The sequence below is a fragment of the Phodopus roborovskii genome, unplaced genomic scaffold, assembly GCF_943737965.1.
Source record: "Phodopus roborovskii unplaced genomic scaffold, PHOROB, whole genome shotgun sequence".
In the NCBI taxonomy this organism is placed as follows: Eukaryota; Metazoa; Chordata; class Mammalia; order Rodentia; family Cricetidae; genus Phodopus; species Phodopus roborovskii.
In genome coordinates, this window is record NW_026126447.1 from 30,411,449 (window position 1) to 30,430,944 (window position 19,496).

Sequence of the window (19,496 nt, forward strand, 5' to 3'; positions counted from 1 at the left end):
ATTTCTTCATCTTCCTCTACTGTATGGTTGTGAGGGTCTAAAAAGCTGCCATCCATGTGATCTGTGACACTTCTGTTACAAGGAGGATTGGCTGTAATCAATTTGGCAGACATGTTAACGAGCTCATGTGTAAAGTCAGTGCTCTGGAAGCCTCTACTCATTTGTGCATTTCTAATCAACAAATCTACAGAATTAGGATTAGATGGTATTTAAAAGACAGTCTCACGTCGAAGGACTGTGAGAAATACTGTGAATTCTAAAATAAAATAGGTCTCTGAGTAAGTGAATGTAGAAATAGAAATCTTTGAAGTTTGCCACATAAAAAACTTTTCGTTGGTTTTTTCCTATTGCCTCTCCCTCTCTACCCGTCTCCTGCTTTTTTCTTCTGTCTCTCCTCATTTTTGTTCCTCCCACCCCCTATTTGTTTAATGTACTTCTTAGAGATTAAAACCAGAAACACAAATATGCTTTGGGGTTAGAGGACCATGCCAAGTCTCAGCCCAGAACAGCTATTTACAGCAACCATAAATCCCCTTAGCTAGGAGTTGGTAATGGGAAATGTGACCAATCTTTTTAGCAGTAGGTAGTGAAGAGGACTACCAGGCACTGCCATAATAAGTGGAGACAATTCAAATGAATAAGTAATGAACCAAATAAATATTTAAAGGTACTCTAAGATAGAAACCTGAAAAGTGACTTTCTAATTTGTTGAAGCACAAACTACTAATTGTATATAGGTAGAGTTTCTGTTTCCATTGTACTCCTTTTGTATTTGATAGAGGTTACTGTCCACTTGATGCTAAAACTTTCTGTGAGATATGATGTGAGCAGTGGTAGCTCCCTGCCCCTTCTGTGTACAGGTTGAATTGAATTCTTCAAGGAAGCTTGCTCCTGGGCTTTCCCCACACTCCGTAGTCATGATTACTTGAGAGAAGTGGAGAGAGGGGAACAGACTGAGATTCTCTGTGGTGGTTTTGTTGTTACTGTTTTTAGCATTTGTCTGAATAATTAAGGGACAGGATGGTATGTCCTGTTTGAGGGCTCTAAGTGCTGGATGTGTCACAGACTTGAGGGTGGTTCCTAAGGATGGCTGATCCTAGGCACTGTCCACTGCTGATAGGGTGTTTCTCCCACTACAGTGGCTGCTCTGTGGAAAGGGATAGTGTGGACAGTCCTGCCTGCTTTATGAGCATTAGTGCCATGCCTTTGAGAGACTGATGCCTCAGTAGATACACCGATAATATTAAATTGCTGCTAACCATTCTTAGGAAAGCAGAAGAGATCCAAAGAGATTATTGTTGGCTGGAGTGTGTTCCTTCTTCTTCAGCTTTTAGGAATATAGACAGGTTACTCTCAGTGACTTGTAGACAGAACTGAGAGAACTTTGAGCTAAAACCCACATGTGAAAATCTCAGTACACTAAAATCTAGATTTCTAAATAATCTTTGATCTGAAGTATTAGTATTTATCAAAATATATATGATGTTAATCCTTGTTAATCATTAACAAGGAAAAATTATCTTTTTGAATGGTAGTGAGCATGCACATGAACTAACTTGGGAACCACACACTACTGTGATGCTGAAGTAGCTCAGTGTACAGGAATGGAAGTGGTACCAGTGGCACCTATTTTTTCCTCGTAGAAGCGTTTGCTAAGATGATGCTCTTGATGTGGACTGAGGAAGAGTGCTCTGACTGACAGTAAACTCCAGCTGCTGAGTGTCCTAGATAGGGTCACATGTTGAAGGCGAACAGACATAGTGACAGCACAGAAAGAAATGGGTCTGAGGAGGCTGGTGGGGACAGTCAGTGCATTTAAGGAGTGAAGGGAAGCCAGGAGAATACAGTACTGGATTACATGAAGGAAAAACCTCAGAGATGTGAAGCATTAGCTCTCTTATGCAGGAATAGTGCTGCCTAGCACACATTTTATACTTTATTCTCCCCTTTTCCAGTGGATATTCAGCCTTACTTTTAAATCAAGATTAAGCCTTAATTTAGATGTTTTAAGTTCTTAGTAAAATAATATGATTAATTTCAGGCCCTTTGTTTACAAGAACAATGAGATGTCTTCTTTTTGGTGTTTTTTTAATTTTGCACCTGTCCATAGCTGACAGTCCTTGTCATCCTAGGTCAATGGTGTACAGCTTTATGGGAAGTCTCGCCGAGAAGCAGTCTCCTTTCTTAAAGAAGTGCCTCCACCATTTACCTTGGTTTGCTGTCGCCGACTGTTTGATGATGAGGCCTCAGTTGATGAGCCGAGAACCAGGGAAAACTCACTTCTCCAGGCAGAGGTATGAAGGGCTGTGTGTAGTTCTTGTCATTTGCTCTTGTTATCTCACTGGCAATAGAGCTTAAGTGTGAATGTTCTTACTGTTCTTACTTTTCCTTCTCCCTAGAGCATACTTGATATTTACTGTCTTTGTATATAGTTTTGTATCAAGCCTAAGTCTTGTCTTTAGACTAAAGGGGGAATTGTAGTGAGATATCCACCCCGCCTGCACCTCTTTCTTGCATTGACCACACCTATTGGGGTGTGGATGTGACTGTGGGGTACTAGGTCTGGGAGCCTGGACCCCAGCTCGCTCTCTTCCTGGTTGGAGAAAGAAAGCTGGGGGGGGGGGGAGAGCATCCGTGGAGTGGGAAGCTGTGGTGGTCATCTGTTTCTGGTATAAGTGATTTCTCCCCGAATAAATATCCATCAGCCCATATTGTGTCCCAGAATCTTATTTCCCATGCAGTAGCTGTGTACTCATTATGTGTGTCCTTTTACTGGGAACACTTCAAAGAGACTGTTCAAATATAAAGAGGGGCCCCTACTCCACCCTGCTCTTTTTTTTTTTTTTTTTTTTTAAATTTGACTAAGCAACAGTGTAGAATGTTTCAAATTCTGCTTTGGATTTCATTTTTACGCTTACATATACATTTGCATTTCTAGAACTCCCTGAAAATGTTAAGACACTGATGTATATTAATCTGATTTTTAAAACTCTTAAAAAAAAACACACAACTATTTTTAAAATAAATTGCCTGGACTCATGGCTTTTCACTTCTATTTCAACTTATTTCATCCTAACAAAGTCTTGGTGTTGGTGGGTAATGACTATCTTAATCTTCCCTTTCTGATAACCTTAAACATATGAAGAATTCTGGCCGGGCATTGGTGTCTCATGTCTTTAATCCCAGCACTTGGGAGGCAGAGGCAGGTGGATCTCTGTGAGTTCAAGGCCAGCCTGGTCTTGGACCAGGACGGGCTCCAAAGCCACAGAGAAACCCTGTCTCAAAACAAAACAAAAACAAAAACAAAACAAAACAAAAAACAAACAACACACACACACATATATACATGTATGCGTATGTGTATGAATATATGTATGAAGAATTTTGATAAATTTCAGTGTGAGTTTATAAGCTACCATAAATGCAAAAGTGTCAGAATATGGACTGGCACTTCCTCTGCTGTGGTTGTTTCAGGAGTGCTGTAATCTGGGAAGGAACTGTGAAGGCATGTGCTGTCATCACATGACCTTTGGAGCTTCGTCTTTATGCCACATTCCCTCCTTTCCAGATATAAGCAGTTTACTGAAGGGCCTTTCCTTTTACTTACCCATGCTTTTACTTATAATTTAACTGAGTTCATCTTTGAAGTTGTGGGAACTTCCTACATACTTTGTGCATCTTTGACCAGATGCCCTTGACTTCTGTTTGCTGCGGTGGTTTGAAAGAGAATGGACCCAAATAGGCTCATTTGTTTGAATGCTTGGTCCACAGTTGGTAGAACTTTTTTTTGTTAGTAGAGGAATATCACTGGGTGAAGGGCTAGAGGATTAGAAAGCCCATGCTCATGTCAGTTAGCTCCCTCTCTCCCTGTGCTGTACTTGTGGATTAAGATGCAAGCTCTCAACTACTGCCCCAGTTCCTTGTCTACTGTTCCCCGCCATGATGGCCATGGATTCACCTTCTGAAATTGTAAGACCCAAATGAACTCTTCTTTTATAAATTGCCTTGGTCTTGATGTCTCATCAAAGTGGTAGAGAAGTAACAAACACAAATGGTACTGTTCACAGAACTTAAATACTCAGGAGCTTGTGTGAGAAGGAAATAAAGTAACATGTGCCAAGCTCTTAGCATTACGCTTGCATGTGGAGAGCTCCATGAATGTCAGTGGTGATATTCCTGATGCCTCCTGTCTAATGTCTTAATCACTGAGCCATTTTTAGACCTCTGTCTGGCTTTGAATTGAACTCATAATTCTGCCTTTGTCTCTTCAGTGTTGACATTATAGATTTGTGCCTCTGTGTCTGGCTGATTCCTGTTTTAACGTAAAAGAAGAAAAAAAAATTGACATGACATATGCCTTTAATCTCAGCACTTGGGAGTTCAAGGCCAGCCTAGTCTACATATGAAGTTCCAGGCCATCCAGGAACTCTACATATTAAGGTCCTATCTTGAAAGAAAATAACAATTTTCAAGGAAAGGAACCAAGATACTTCGTGACTTTACTGTATTTAGTAAACTGAAGTGTGTGTGGTGGCTTCCTTGTGAAGCTGGAGAAAAATGCCTTTAGTTTAATTCTGTCAGGTGTAAATCATCAGCCCAGCTTGCTGACTCTGTGCTCCCATCTGTCATACTGCACAGTGCTGAACAATAGCCTGAAGCATGCCAAATGTCAACAGTACTCCCTGTTAGCTGATTGCTTTCTGTTCTGTAGACTGGAGTTATGCAGAATTGATGTATCAGAGTGACAGAGCCCAGGTTGCTGTGGAATGTGTACCTAGGGTGCCATGACCTTTTGATAAACTTGGGCTTTGAGGTTATATGTGATCTCTTGAAATGTGGTCTCCTTTTCACTCATATTCTGTTTTTCATTTATCCTGAAGCTATCATGTTCTTTCTGTTAAAAAAAAAATTATTTTTATGTGTACTACATATGTGTGTCTTTGTGAGCACATGCCAAGTATGTGCCCTTGGGTCACAAAAGGGTATTATATCTACTGGTGCTAGAGTTACAGGCAGATGTGAGCTGCCCAGTGTAGGTGCTAGGAACAGAGCTTAGATCTTCTGGAAGAGCAGCAAGTATTTTGGTTTTTTTTTTTGTTTTTTTTTTTTTTAAACTGCCAACACATCTCTCCAGTGCCATCTTCTGTTGTTAAAGTGTCTGGTTAGGCGGCATAGCAACAGTTCTAATTCTCACTAATATCTCAGTAAGTATACACCAATATTATACCAATCATATGAACCCTTGGAACATTCTGTTGGAAGGTGGAAGTATTTTCTTTTTAAAATATACCTTCCCAGGTGGGTGAAATGTCTCATCAGGTTTCAATCCCAGAACCTGTGAAAGGTGGAAGGAGAGAAGTGAGTCTGCTGAATTGTCCTTTAACCTCCACACGGATGCCGTAGCACATGTCCCCACACATATCATAACCATGTTTTAAGTACTAAAACAAATAATTCCTCATGCCAAACTGAAATATGTGGAGATTAGCAATGGAGAATATTCCCTCATTTCAGGTTTGGCCTGTTAAGAACTAAGAAATTGTTCCTGTGTTTAGGTTCTGTCCATCTTAGATTAGGTGTTCCATATCCTGCAACAACAATTTAAGATCTGAACCAGTTCTAATTTTGAAGGTGGTTTTGTTACTCTTGCCCATTATAGAGTCCTCCCATTGATACCGTTAAGGGGATTTCCTTATACCAGTTACTTCTGTTCGTAGAAACAATACATTTTCATTTCACCAAAATTTTAAGAATTCTTCTTTGAAAAATTGTTATTTGGTTTGGTCATATGTGTGGTTCATGCCTGTAATCCCAGTACTCAGGAGACCTAGACAGGATTGCTGTGAATTTAAGGCCATCTTGGGCTACATAATGAATTCCAAGCTAGCCTACACTACAGAGTAAGACCCTGCTTCAAAAAACTAAGTTCTTAAAAGACTGTGGAAGGACAAAATATTTTTGGAGAGAGTATCAGCACAAATCAGTACAGTGTTATAAGTAAAACTGAAGGTGTTTGAAACAAATAATGTTCCATCTAGCAGATTTATCTCATTTAACTTCACTGGCTTCCTGAAAGGACAGGAGTCTAGAAGAGAAGGGTGTCAAGAGTGTGGAAGTTAACAAAGAGCCAGTGTGCTGGGTGCTTGTGATAACTCATTTCCTCTAACACCAGATTATTCCTATTTCTACTTGGAGAATTACACAGCACTCAAGGAGTTGCGGGTGGTGGCTACTGGTGCTGCCATACCTCTGCCGTAGCTATTGCCTCCTCTCTTCTTCATTCTTCCTGTACATTTCTAGGAAAACTTCCTTGAAATCTTCTGGGAGCCACCAGGAGTGGTTTCTCTGTGTCCTGGCTGACCTTTCTGTCTCTAACTAAAATTATGACTACAGTGTTGCTTTTAAAATATCTATGTGCCTCTACTTCATGTGAAGTTTACATTTTTACTTAAATTACCTATTTTTCCTTTTATGCTTCTAATGGGATGACAGAACTCATTGAAGTATAAGAGGTCAGTGTTAACACTTGCAATGAAACCACTTGAGAAATGTGTGAGAGACCTGCAGTTCTGAATGCCTGAATGTGTTCTGAAGCTTTGATCCTTGATTGTGAGTACCCAGTGCATGCCCCTTTTAAAAAGATCAAAAGCTAACCAAGCATGCCACAGAGACTTCCCAGTTTGAAAAGAAACTGAGTTCTCTTCAGAACTGAAAGGACAGCAGCTCCAGCATTTACCTTCTTTGTTCTTTCAGGTTGACCGCAGTGTAGATGTCAGCGCTGAAGATGATGATGATGGGGAGTTAGCCCTGTGGTCTCCCGAAGTCAGGATTGTAGAGCTCGTGAAAGACTGTAACGGCTTAGGATTCAGCATTTTGGATTATCAGGTATAGGAATCCTTGAGAGGGGTTTTGGCTTAGGTTTGCTTTCATAATGTTTTGTTGAAATATATTTCATGAACAATGAAATACACCTATTTAGAGCATTCACCTAGATTGTTTTTAGTGTTATGATTTGAACAATCATTAACACTTTCACAATAAGTTCCAATAAGAAACTCTGGGAAGCTGAGGTGGGAGGAACATAAATTCAAGAAGATAAGTTTGGACTTGAGTGCCAATCTGGGTCAGGCAATGAGACCCTGTCTCCAAAAACAGAAGCAAAAACAAACTCTATACCCATTAGCAACATTCCCAACCCTCACGTTTCTGTCCTTCCTGTCAGGTGAAGGCTTTTGTGGATTTGCTTATCTGTCAGTCTCAGTGAATATAAATAGAAATATTCTCAGTGAAATTATCTGCTGATGGATGCATAACACTTTTGTAGTTAAATAGTAGTATGAATCAAGTTTTAGCTAGATACAGGGTTGGGAACACTGGAGCACATAGTAGGAGCACTGGAATGCATAGTAGGACACTTGAATCTTCTAAAAAAAAAAAGAAGAAGAAGATTTATTTATTACATATACAATGTTCTCCTGCAAGGCTGCAGATCTCATTACAGATGGTTGTGAGCCACCATGTGGTTGCTGGGAATTGAACTCATGACCTCTGGAAGAGCAGCCAGTGCTCTTAACCATCCCTCCAGCCCCAGGACACCTGCATTTTATAGCAGTTTACCACCTGCTGACCTGATATTGGACCTCTGGTTACGGAGGAGAATTAAAGCTGTTAGACAACAAATCCCTTTGCTACTAAGATGCTCACTTTAAAACTAGTATGCCCTAAATACAATGTTAATGTCCTCTGTCAAAGCATATAAAATGGAAAATTATATAAAACCAGATTTAAAATTACATGTATTCATTCATTCATTCATTCATACAGTCGTGTGGGTATGAGTGCATGCTCATGCCATAGCACCCATGTGGAAGTCAAAAGCAGCTTGTGAGAGTCAGTTTTCCATGCACTACATTGGCCCTGAAGATAAAACTGAGGCAATCAGACTTGGCAGTTAGTGCTTTATCCACAGAGCCAAAGTACTACCTTGAACCTTTTTTTTTTTTTTTTAAAGCTTATATGTTTCTTGGTTATAACTGTTTTGCCTGCATGGTCTATGTATACCATGTGTGTTTTTGGTACCCACAAGGGTTTGGAAGAGGGCACTGGGCTCACAGATAGTTGTGAGGTGTCATGCGAGTACCGGGAAGTTAAGTTGGTCCCTTTGCAAAAGCGACAAGTGCTTTTGACTGTTAATGCATCTCTCCATCTCTGAAATCATTTTTTAATATAATTAGGTGATAGAGAATAGATTATAAGAAAAATACTTTCAACATTGTATACGATTTAAATTACTGATTTAAAATTCCTGTAATATACTACTACATTTTTGCTGGCAGATAGGCCTCTGCTCTTAGAATTGCCTCTTAGAATATTATTGAATTATAAGTTGTTGATTTCAATGAGCATTTTGGGAACTAGTGTCGTCAGGAAGTATCGAATTATAAGATTCTAGTAAGAACTCTTGGTTCCCTACCTATTGTAGAAGTGCCACCCAGCCCCTAGTATGCTGCTAATAAAGGATTCAATAAAATTTAGGTTAGACAGAGTTCACTGGAATTAAATGAACAAATGTCAGGGAGATTTATTAGCCGTGTTGATGATGAGCTTTAATTTACAAACACTGTTTTTTTGTTTTGTTTTTGTTTTTCAAGACAGGGTTTCTCTGTGGCTTTGGAAGCTGTCTTAGAACTCACCCTTGTAGATCAGGTTGGCCTTGAACTCACAGAGATCTGCCTGCCTCTGCCTCCAGAGTGTTGGGATTAAAGGTGTGTATAATTTACAAACACTTTTTAAATACAATCTTGGTGTTCAGCTACCTTTCCATCATCTTAGTGAGTGCTCTGTATTTTCATTGTTAATTAATTTATTGAGTTTTTGGACCACACCTCAGGCTTTGAATATGTATTGATTTGTAATTTTGCATTGCTAGGGTGTGTCTAACTCAGAGTTTCATCCATACTACTCAACAGTTACAGCCCCGAGCTTCATGCTTTTAGTGTTGCACATCTTTTTTTTTTTTTTTAATTTTATTTGATTTTATATAACAGTACAATTAAATGAAAACAAACATTTATACACAATATTTGGGAATTTGGGCGTCGTTTCTTTCCAAACTACTTCCTGCTGGTAAGGGGTGCTGTCTTGGGGGATTCGAAGAAGATTCAGATATCCTAGCTGTAGTCTGTAGGGCTGTTTTGTCCAGCTGTTTTGAATGTAGGATCACCTCATACTCTGTTTCAGGCGGTCTGGTGTGATCAAACCACATTAGTCTGGAAGGAATCCACATCTTTTCATTTTCTGTGGAAACAAAAATAGAAATCCTTTTCCCCAGTAACTTGTCCTTCAACTTAAATTTTGGAGTCAAAGCATTTTTTTTTTTTAGTTTAATATATTATTTTACATGTCGATCCCAGTTCCCCCTCCCTCCCTCCCTCCCTCCCTCCTTCCCTCCCTTTTTACCCTCTCTGCCCAGTGTTGCACATCTTAAAGCAGAAAATTGTCTCTGAGCTCAATAGAGTTAAGAAACAAAAAGCCTTGTCAGCCTCTTTCAGTTTAATTCCTATTGGCAAGAGCTTTGCACTTTTTAAAACAGTTGTCCTAATGTGGACCCTGTTTCCTCAGTGTGTTCTCAGAGGTGTGTGTCCTTGACTATGTTGTTTTCTTTTGTGAATAGTGTCATTCATAAAAGGGTAGGGTTTTTTGGTTTTGAATTGTTTTGAAACACCCTCCCCCTCTCAGCATTCTCCATGCAAATAGGCATTGATTTTGTTCAGGTTGTACGATGTAATTTTGCTGCAAAAAATTAATACTTGATAATTCTTTTGTCTTTGTGTTTCTTGGAGAACTGATAGAAAAATCTCTAATTTCCTAAAAGTTATTTTAATTCAGATAAAAGGGGTCAGCTCCTTTTCTACTCTAGCCCAACTTTGGAAAGGAAAACATCCACTTTCATGTTGGGTATTTTTCCTCAGTCAAATGTTACATGCTCTCACAGTTGTCAGGGATATGAGAAACTTTCCCACTAAAGTGTTCAGATATAAAAATGCAGTTTAAAATTGTATTTGTGTTAAGTTCATTAATTTATTTAGTTGTGTGACCTTGTAAACAGGCAACAATTTCTAAAGTTGAAAATTAATTTTTACAAAACTAAGTAGAGGTGTAGCAGATGCTATGAAAGGCCATTTTCCTGGCAATTCCCTGTTTGATGCCGTTTTGTATAAATTTATTAGGTGGCAGATTGCTGCCCTCCTAAGTTTAGCATATCTACACTAAGCACTGTAGTAATGTTTTATCTCCAGCCTTTCTAGTCTTTGGAGCATGGAGTAGTTTCTACATGGTAAGGGCCTGCATTTGAGATGGATAGTCTTCAAACCTTTCAAAGACCTGACAAGGGAAATAACATTACTAGAGTAGGCAGGAAGTGCAAGTGTATGACTTCCTAAAGGTGCAAGTGAAGAGAAGAAATAGCAGGCTACCTGAACTATCACCCAAGGACTCATAGTAATGTCGGGGCAACAAACTATGTCTAAGACCTAGAGTATCTGACAGACCATATCACTCAGAAGCAGGAAAATTGAAAGATTGTCTCTTTTGGTAGCCTATACTTCCTGCCTGGCTACTGGCCAATCAGTGTTTTATTCATAAACCAATAAGAGAAACAAAAATACAGAAGGACATCCTCTATCAGGCCTGCATTCTCAGTATTGAAGAGTGTGCTTTTATTTTTGAGTATTAATTTCAGTTAAACTTTTTTTTCTAATTAATGAATTTCCCTCTTCCCCAAGAACTGAAAATTGTATTCATCTGTCTCCTTGATGTAATTTCTCATAGGATGAGGATACTAATGCCATATGCAAAGGATCATATGAATTAAATGAATTTATGTGTAGGGGAAAGAAAAATCTTCTGTTACCATGGAAATGTGAGCATTGTTAACCATCATTCAGTTTAGAAAATCAGCAAAACAGTTGTTAATGCCTTCTTTCGATCTAGTGCCATGTTAGAATGTGTTTAAACTATATGTATTATACAATTGATTAGTAGATACCCTATTTTAGTAGAGTTTAAATTTAGCCATGAAATTGTATTCAGTCATGCTACCAACTCGAAGAGAGCCATATGTGAGTTACTTGTGGGTTAGTGGTCAGAAATAAGTTTTGCATACGTTTAGCTAAACTTTAGGAAAGTATAAGTGAACAGATAGTGATCTTGAATTGATCCATGGAATGATGGGGTGAGTGGCTGTCTCAGCAGGTCAGTGGTTCATAGGATTGATGGAAGTTGTATACCGAAGGTGCCTGCTCTGAAATCAAGGAGCTGAGTCCTATACAAAGTTCTGGAGGGCAGTCATATGGCCAAAGAACAAATGTGGGAATTCATGTCCATGGATTTTTATACTAGACTCAGACAAGGACAAACAATAAATATAGATTAGATTTTAGAATAAAGCTTTTATTGGTTGTGATTTAAGTAGAGATCAAGTCTGTTCCCCACAGATGTTGCCTGAAATTCTGTCTTGTGTGTTTAGCATGTGTACCTTCATGTCTTGTAAGATTGGGTGAAGGACACAGTGCATTTCAGCTTTATGATGAGCTCTTCTTCAAAGCCATAGAGCTTTGTGTGCATACACTCACACAGGTGAGTGTGTTCCCAGGTACATGAGTGCCACAGTAAATGTATGGCAGCCAGAGAACTTTCTAGAGTAGGTTATCTCCTTACTGTGGAGCCTAGGATGGAAATTAGGTTAGGTTTATACAGCAAGCACTTTTGCCTCCTGAGCCATCTTCTGGCTCTAGCTGTAAGTTTTCATTGCAGTTTTACTAGTCTATTGGTGAGGGTTCCATATTGTACTTTAGTTAGCATTGTTTTCCTCTGTTTTTAATGTGTAGTGTCACCATTTCCTTGGATATTATTTCCATGGAATATTTTTAATACTCATTAATATCAGCATTAGTATGAATATAACAGTAGTATGTGGCAGTTATTTTTAATTATGTGCTAGGTCCCATCTTACTTATTATATGCTTATTAGCTTATACATATCTCATAAGAACCATGTGATTCCCATTTAACGAGTAAGGAAACTGAGGACAGATAAGTTAGGTGTCAAGTCTAAGCTCATACAATAGACATATGATAAATGAAAATTTGACCTCACATAGTTAATCATAATATGATGTTATTTCTTTATAGGGTTTTGTGTACATTTTTTAAAATAAGGCATCACTATAGTAAATTGATTATAGTAATTCTTTTTGCTTTTCTAATTTGAAGTGTTTTTCAAAAAAATGAGCTACCAGATAGCATTCTCCTTTAGTGGTACATGAAAATTCAATAAATACCAAGAATTAATTAATGCAGTGTGCGCATATGCACCATGTAAGAACTAGTGCTTACTGCTTCAGAAGAAAGTGACAGCTAGTTTGAAAGCCTGTTCTATGGGTTAATATTTCTTAATACAGCAGTTTGGTAGCCTGCGAGTCTGTAACTTCTGATTTTTACCAAAAAGCTTGCAAAGATTGAACTATATGGATTTTACCTTCAGTTGACCCTATAAATTAAATGGAGCAAGTGGATATTTTCTGGTGTTTTGATTTATGCTGAACTTTGAATAACCCCTCATGATTATAATTCACTGAAAATGTTTGACATTAGGCACGGCGTTGCCATCCTCGGTACTTTTAAATTTCAGTGATTTAGAAGGCAAAATTTATTAACCAATAATTCTCCCCCCCAACACACCTACATCCTATTCTTCATTTTTATCCCTGAACGACTCAATCTTTGCCAAAGCAGATATTTTTGAAAGACTTTGAGTTTGTCTCAGAGAGAGCTATGTCACATATGAGGACTATTGGTCCTGCTGTAAGCCTGTTTGGAAAGCCATAGGCAGGTAATGCTGTTAAACATCTGAGTGATGTGCATATTCTTGGTCATGTTACAAGCCTGTGAAGGACCACAGACAGATGATGACCTTAAACATTTAGGGGAAATAGTTGTAATAGAATGGATTGTGAAAACTGGACAGTGTGAGCAGAAGCTGCTGCTGACCCTGGAACAGTTTTCTTTTGAATCTGAGGAATTCGTGCAGTTTTAGCTCTTAACTCAGAGGCTCCTTTGTTCTGCTTATTATGCAGGCCTGGAGAGCAGACTCAGAGTCTGTGTGCTATATTCCTAGCCCACGAATTCTCTTTATAAAAGACTTTTAAAAGTTAAAGGAAGGCTTATAAAAATTTCATTTATAACTTAAAATTATCTTTGGATTTTTGATCACATTACAGTTTTTTTTTTTTTAAAGTTGGTAATTTATGCACATGCCTTAAAAATTCAAAAGCACATGCAGGCCTTTTGTGACAGTTACTTGAGTCTTTTCCAGGAAGAACTATTGTATTTCATGTCTTTCCTCAAAGATGTGTTTTATAAACATAGGATTATATAAGTATTAGCTTTCTTATATAAAATTTACATTTTTCACAGTAAGATATATACACCTTAAGTACTTTGCTTATTATAACCAATTACATCTTCTTTTACTTTAGTATTTATAGAGCTACTTGGTTCTTTTTAATGACTATATAATACATTATTTAGATAGACAATAATTTACTCAACTAGCCTTCTGTACCCAAGTGTTCTAGGTTAAATGACTAAATAAGACTGGTGGGTTGTTGCCATGTTCTTTTGTAAAACTGTGTCAGTTAAGCTAATGGCAAATTTCTAGAAGATGGACTTGCTAATCAAAGGATCATATACATTTTCAATTTTGATACATTTTTACCAAATTGATGGAACGCCATTTTGAGACACATGTATTTAGATGAATTACAATTGACTTCTTATGTGGAGTATAGAGATGGTTCTCCTAGAAAATATAAGCAGGTGTGTAACTCATGAAATTAATGGTCTTCCATGGTGTGGAAAGACTAAGTGATAGCAATATGTAACTATCAATTTAGTTTGAACTTTAATTATGGCAGTAATTTATTGCCTTTGTAGCTAAGAGAGTGGGGTATTAATATTCACTCTGCTATCAGTGCTCATCAGTCTGTTCTTAAGTCTGCCACCAATCTGAATCTTCTTCATCAAGAATTGAGCTCTAAAATGGGGTGGCTTGTTAGGACATTGCTTTTTTCAAGTGATTTAACAATTTGAGTAAATACTTCTGACAGTTGATTGTCTTAGTTCATAGAAGCCTGGTATCTTTATGTACATTCTAGATGATAATTGTATAGGACCTAGCTTATAGATTTGATAAGTATTCACATAATTTTAACACATAGTAACATAAATAAGTCAGATGCAGAACTCTCCTTTTTCTAGAGTATAAAATGCAGAGGTTATTGTTGTATGGCAAGTTATGTAGTTTCATTGTGATGCTTAACCTTTAAGTCATTTAAGCTTCATGTGGAAACCGTGTTCATTCAATGAGCTGGCTGTGGCTGCTGGAGAGTTCTCTCATGACTTAAGCGCTGTTTTTCAAGCCCATGGAGTGGGTGGGTAGAGGGAGCTCCTGGTGTGTGTCTGTACTGTGCTTGGGATGATGACCAAACTCCAAAGCTCTCAGTGCAGCAGGTCAAAGACATCAGACTAGAGCCTCTTAATAAGAGATCAGAGAGGCTGCGTGTCATGGACTTGGAATATGAGTTTGGGAAGAAATCTTACTGGTCTATTGGGGACAAAAGAGAATAGCTGGCATGCAGCAAATGCTGGATTCTGCTTCTTTGTGGGGTAACTTTCCCTTAACTAATATGTTCATGTGAGTTTTGACTTCTCCCTAGTAAACTGATTTGGAGAGGAGCCTGAAGTGATCTAGTGGTTGTATTACCTTTGCTGAGTATTTCAGAAGTAGATGGACACCACTGGGTAGTACTTCTGTGGTTGTCACACAACTCGCAGCCTATAGGTGGCTCTTGTTTGCTGAGAGAACAGGTGGTGGGCTGAGGCTGCCATGCTGGTGTAGGCCTCTTTTTTGTGCCTTTGGACATTCAGGTCTGCCTGTCCAAAGAACACAGACCACTGTAAATTTTCATGTGCTATGACTCAGGTGTGACAAATGGTTCAGCAAATGCTAGCACGATTGGCCTAGGTTACATGTGGTCAGTTGGAGGTGAAGAAGTAAGTTTGTAGAAATCGGTACCTCCTCAGGTCCGCGTGTTTCACTCACTTCACAGTTTCACAGTAGTAAAGGTAGCAGTGCTTGTAACGATTGTTGGGGGTTACTGGGTGTTGTGCATGCATTATCAGTTCATGCTTTGAGAGCTCTCTGAAGTCTACTGTGATCTCTTTAATATGAGACAGTCTCAGAGAAAACAACATGGCCAACATCACTCAGTATTTGTGTTTAAATTGAGAGTAGTTTGCTTGGAAAAATAGAATAAATTCCAAAACAAATGTTTGAGAGATTTGCTTAAGCATTTTTGTTTTTAAACTGTGTATGTATGTGTGTCTGTTAATCATGAAGTTTTTGTGTTGCTCAAAGTACAGAAGAAAGTGTTGGATCCTTTGGGTGGGGCTGGAGTTGCAGGCAAATGCCCAGTGGCCCCATGTGGGAACTGGAAACAGTCCTCTCCAAGACAGCATAGGCTCTCAACTCCTGAGTGATATAAACACAGCTTTATATGTCTGTACTTTCCATACATCATAATGACTTTCAACTATTATGCCCCCCCCACAAGATACTAGGATATTTCTCACTTATAAATCCACTTTTTATATTTTAAACGTGCACGGTTCAGTAATGTTAAGTATATCCACATTTCAATCGTGTATTTTTAGTTGTACTTCAATACACCGTCTGCCTGATGGAAACTCAGGCATTTCAAATGAATGATGGGACTTTTAGATAATGGATATTGCCTTGCTTTATTTTATTTGGCACCACCCCATGCAACCAACAAAATTTCTAGTCCAGGAGTGACTGATTGGTGAATGTGTGAATAATTACATCTTTTGATATTACATCAAAAGATGAAACAACTAAAGGGCACATTAATGTCCAAGGATAACATCTAAGAAGAGGGGATGGAGATAGGGCAAGAAAGTAATCCTCTTCAAGAAATGATTGCATGGAATTCCTGGGAGGGATAACGTTGATTAGCTGTTTAGGCTAGAAATGAACGCTGTGCAGGGGTAGGGCGCTGGGTCAGCGTGTTTGAGATGCTGGCTTTTACAGCCATGAGCTATGATTATGGGTGAACTTAAACAGTTTCCTTTTCTACTTTGAATATATTTGTGTTTTTAGCATGCTTCCCTGCCCACTCCTTGTCTGCTATCTTTGATTGACTCCTGTGCTTTGCTGTTCAGGAACTGCCTTGTTCTGTGTATGCTGCATAGAAAAATCTGTTCTCAATACCTGAATATATTTAGGAAGCAGTATAACACGAAGAACTAGAAATCAGACCAGTTTGTTGGTCTTGAGTGGATCGAATGTGCTTTGTGGGCACACACTTTGAATATTATGGTATTGTGGTAATTTGATTCACTGATGTTAAGACTTTGTTATATTACAAAATAGTTAAACATGAGGTTACAGTCAGACAACATATCTGCTCCTTATTCATTACCTTATATTCTTCTTTCCTAAAAGTAAATGCTTAGCATATTGGTCAGGTAAGAAGAAGGTCTTTTCAGTTTTTCGAGGCAGGGTTTCTGTGTAGCTTTGGAGCCTATCTATGGAAGACCAGGCTGGCCTCGAACTTACAGAGATCCACCTGCCTCTGCCTCCTGAGTGCTGGAACTAAAGGTGTGTGCTAACATTGCCTGGCCCATGAAACTATCTTGCTAATATGAAACTCAGACTGGTCTAGAATTCTTTATGTAATCAAGGTTGAACTTGAACTCATAATCTCCCTGTCTTAGCTTTCTTAACTGATAGCCTTATAGGTGTAGGTGTGTACCACACCCTGCTTCCCTATTTTTTTTGTGGGGGGGTTAGTAGTAGTTTTGTGATTTGTATAGATTATACTCAATACTGTCATTTAGGTGTAGGATTTTAGAGTTTGGAGAAGATGACTCATGTATCCATCCAGTTGCTCATTTCACATTTGAGGAAACTGACTCAGAGAAGAAATGAAGACATTTGTATAACTGAACATAGTCAGGTGTGGACCAAGCAGGGGCTCAAAACTATGACTTACAGTCCACACTCACCCTACTGGAGGGTCAGATGTCATCTTGGTTTTGCCATACTCCTTTTCTCCATTTTAAAATCTTGAATTCCTACTTTGAGTGACTTTGTTCCCAGTGAAAATCACAGTGTCCGCTGGCTGTGTGCCGGGACCGCTACATGCCAGAGTAACTGTCCCTGAGGCGTGCACAGTTCAGTGGGTGCCTTTCATTTCTGCAACCCCCCCACTAGATCTTTCTATTTGTATACCTCCAGAATGAAATAGGCAGCTGTCTATCTTTTGAACTTCCTATGCCCCTTATTTTGTCAACTTCCTTGGGATAGTCTTTTGAAAATTTATTTAGCCATTAATTGAGTTATCATCTAACTTAATATTCCGTAGTTCAATTAATAATGCTGATATTTTACATTTTAATAAGTTACTGTTTGATGCTTTGCTTGTTTCCTAGTTTGGTTTGTTTTTTATTTAGAATGACCCCTTATGAAATACTACATTGTTATTGTTCAGAAGTAAGTATATGTATACATCTTTAAAAATTATCTTTCAGATGTACTTTCTCACACCTAAATAAGGAGATATGTGTAGAATGAAGCTCAAACTTAATTCCATAGTAATTGTGCCACAGCCTTGGCTTCCTTGGTTGTTAGGTTGTTTTGTTTTTTCCCCTCCCATTTGTAAATGGCTTTCTAATTCAGTGTTGCCTGGCATTGTTCTGCCAGCCTGCTCTTGCAATCACTTCCTACTTTGTAAAGGACTCTGTACTCCAACTGGAGAGTAGGTTTGGCATAGTAAACTTCTGTACCACACAGCCCAAAACTTGCATCCAAGTACTCATGTTCTCCTTCATGTTAGTAATAGTCCATAACTTTCTCAGTTGACAATAAGTGTCAAGGTTAATAATGGGGCCTTCAGGATAGCTCAGCAGGTAAAGGCAGTTTTCATCAAGCTGAAGTCCTGAGTTTTGATTTCTAGAACCCACATCACATGCTGGAGGAGAGAATAGATTCCTGTAGGTTGTCCTCTGACCTCCATGTGCATGGTGTGGCATGCACGTTCATGCACACTCGCCCCCCCCCCACTAAAATGAATAAAAATAAAATACTATTTAAAACATTCTCAGATGGAATGGAAGATTGCTCAGTCAGAGAGGATCTAGGTTCAGGTCCCAGTACCCACATGACTGCTTACAACTGTCTGTAATTCCATTTCTAATGATCTGGTATTCTCTTTTGTCTCCTATGGTCACCAGCCACACATGTGATACAGACATACATTCAGGCAAAACACTCATAAGATAATAATAAACACATCTTAAAATATTACCAAAGGTAAAGAGCCTTCTGGACACATGTTTACCTGAAATTAACTGGGGACTGTCTCTTGACCATCCTGCAGTGTGAATCTGAATCTCTTACCTGTCAGTGTTCTGAGTATTAATACAAAATAGATTCAATAAAAAACCCACAGAGGCTATTTTATATTATGCTCATGAGTAAGTTGTTGCACTTTGAGTTTTGATTTTCTTTTTGGGGACAGTACTGCAAAACATGGAGATAATTACACCCCTGTTATATCTTCAGCAAAGGCTTCTTTCCAAAATATTTACCATGTTATTAAACTGACTGGCTGTTTCACTGACCTGTGTGTCAGTGCAGCACCCCAGCTTCATGTTCTCTGGTAGTGTTACCAGGCCTCCTTGGTTGTATTTCTCATAGATTATGGAACAAGCATAGGGCTCTGCACATCTTGTTCATGTCTGTCACTGGCAAAAGCTGTGTTTGGGGAGCCTCCTCCCCGCCTCAGGTGATATGCTGGGCTCTGCTCTAGCTTACATGGAATCTGGTTCTTTGATCTCCGGGAATGGACACAAAAGTTCATATAATGCATTTTATAGGCAGTTCAGAAACTTGGAAACCCATCCATTTGGACATAATGATTGTCATATGTTCACTTCTACTGCTATAAATGTGCTTAAGCTCACCAAATGATTGGATTCTTGAGAAACTAAACGTAAATTAAAATGTGGCAAAGAAGTAGCTGAGTTAAGATGTCTGGAGATATGAAGTGTTTTCTCTACTCTTTGGTATCATTGTCCAGGTCTTGAAGTAAGAACCCTAACAACCAAGCATGATCTATAAGGGATTCATCTTTGCATGGAGAGGTGATAACATATCTCCCACCATGTCTGTGTTCTTTCAGCCTTTGTTCCTTTCACAAAAGTTTGTTTCAGGCTGAGGAGAAGTTTAGTATCTAAATTGCATATACTGGAATTTAACTGCTTTAAATTTTGACTCTGTCATTCGCCGAATTTGTCTTTGATGAACTCTTCAAATTTTCTGTGTCTATTTTCCCATTCACTTTGCAGTGGTA

The 19,496-nt window shown here is 38.6% G+C and overlaps 1 protein-coding gene across 1 annotated transcript in view; it reads left to right on the forward strand.

The window, feature by feature from the left end:
* The window catches only part of Patj (PATJ crumbs cell polarity complex component), a 292,270-nt gene that overhangs the window by 46,876 nt on the left and 225,898 nt on the right, over positions 1-19,496 (forward strand). The window contains exons 15-16 of the mRNA XM_051188206.1: positions 2,133-2,294; positions 6,754-6,885. Of these exons, the coding sequence (XP_051044163.1) occupies positions 2,133-2,294; positions 6,754-6,885 (294 nt within the window). The remainder of the gene's footprint in view (positions 1-2,132; positions 2,295-6,753; positions 6,886-19,496) is intronic.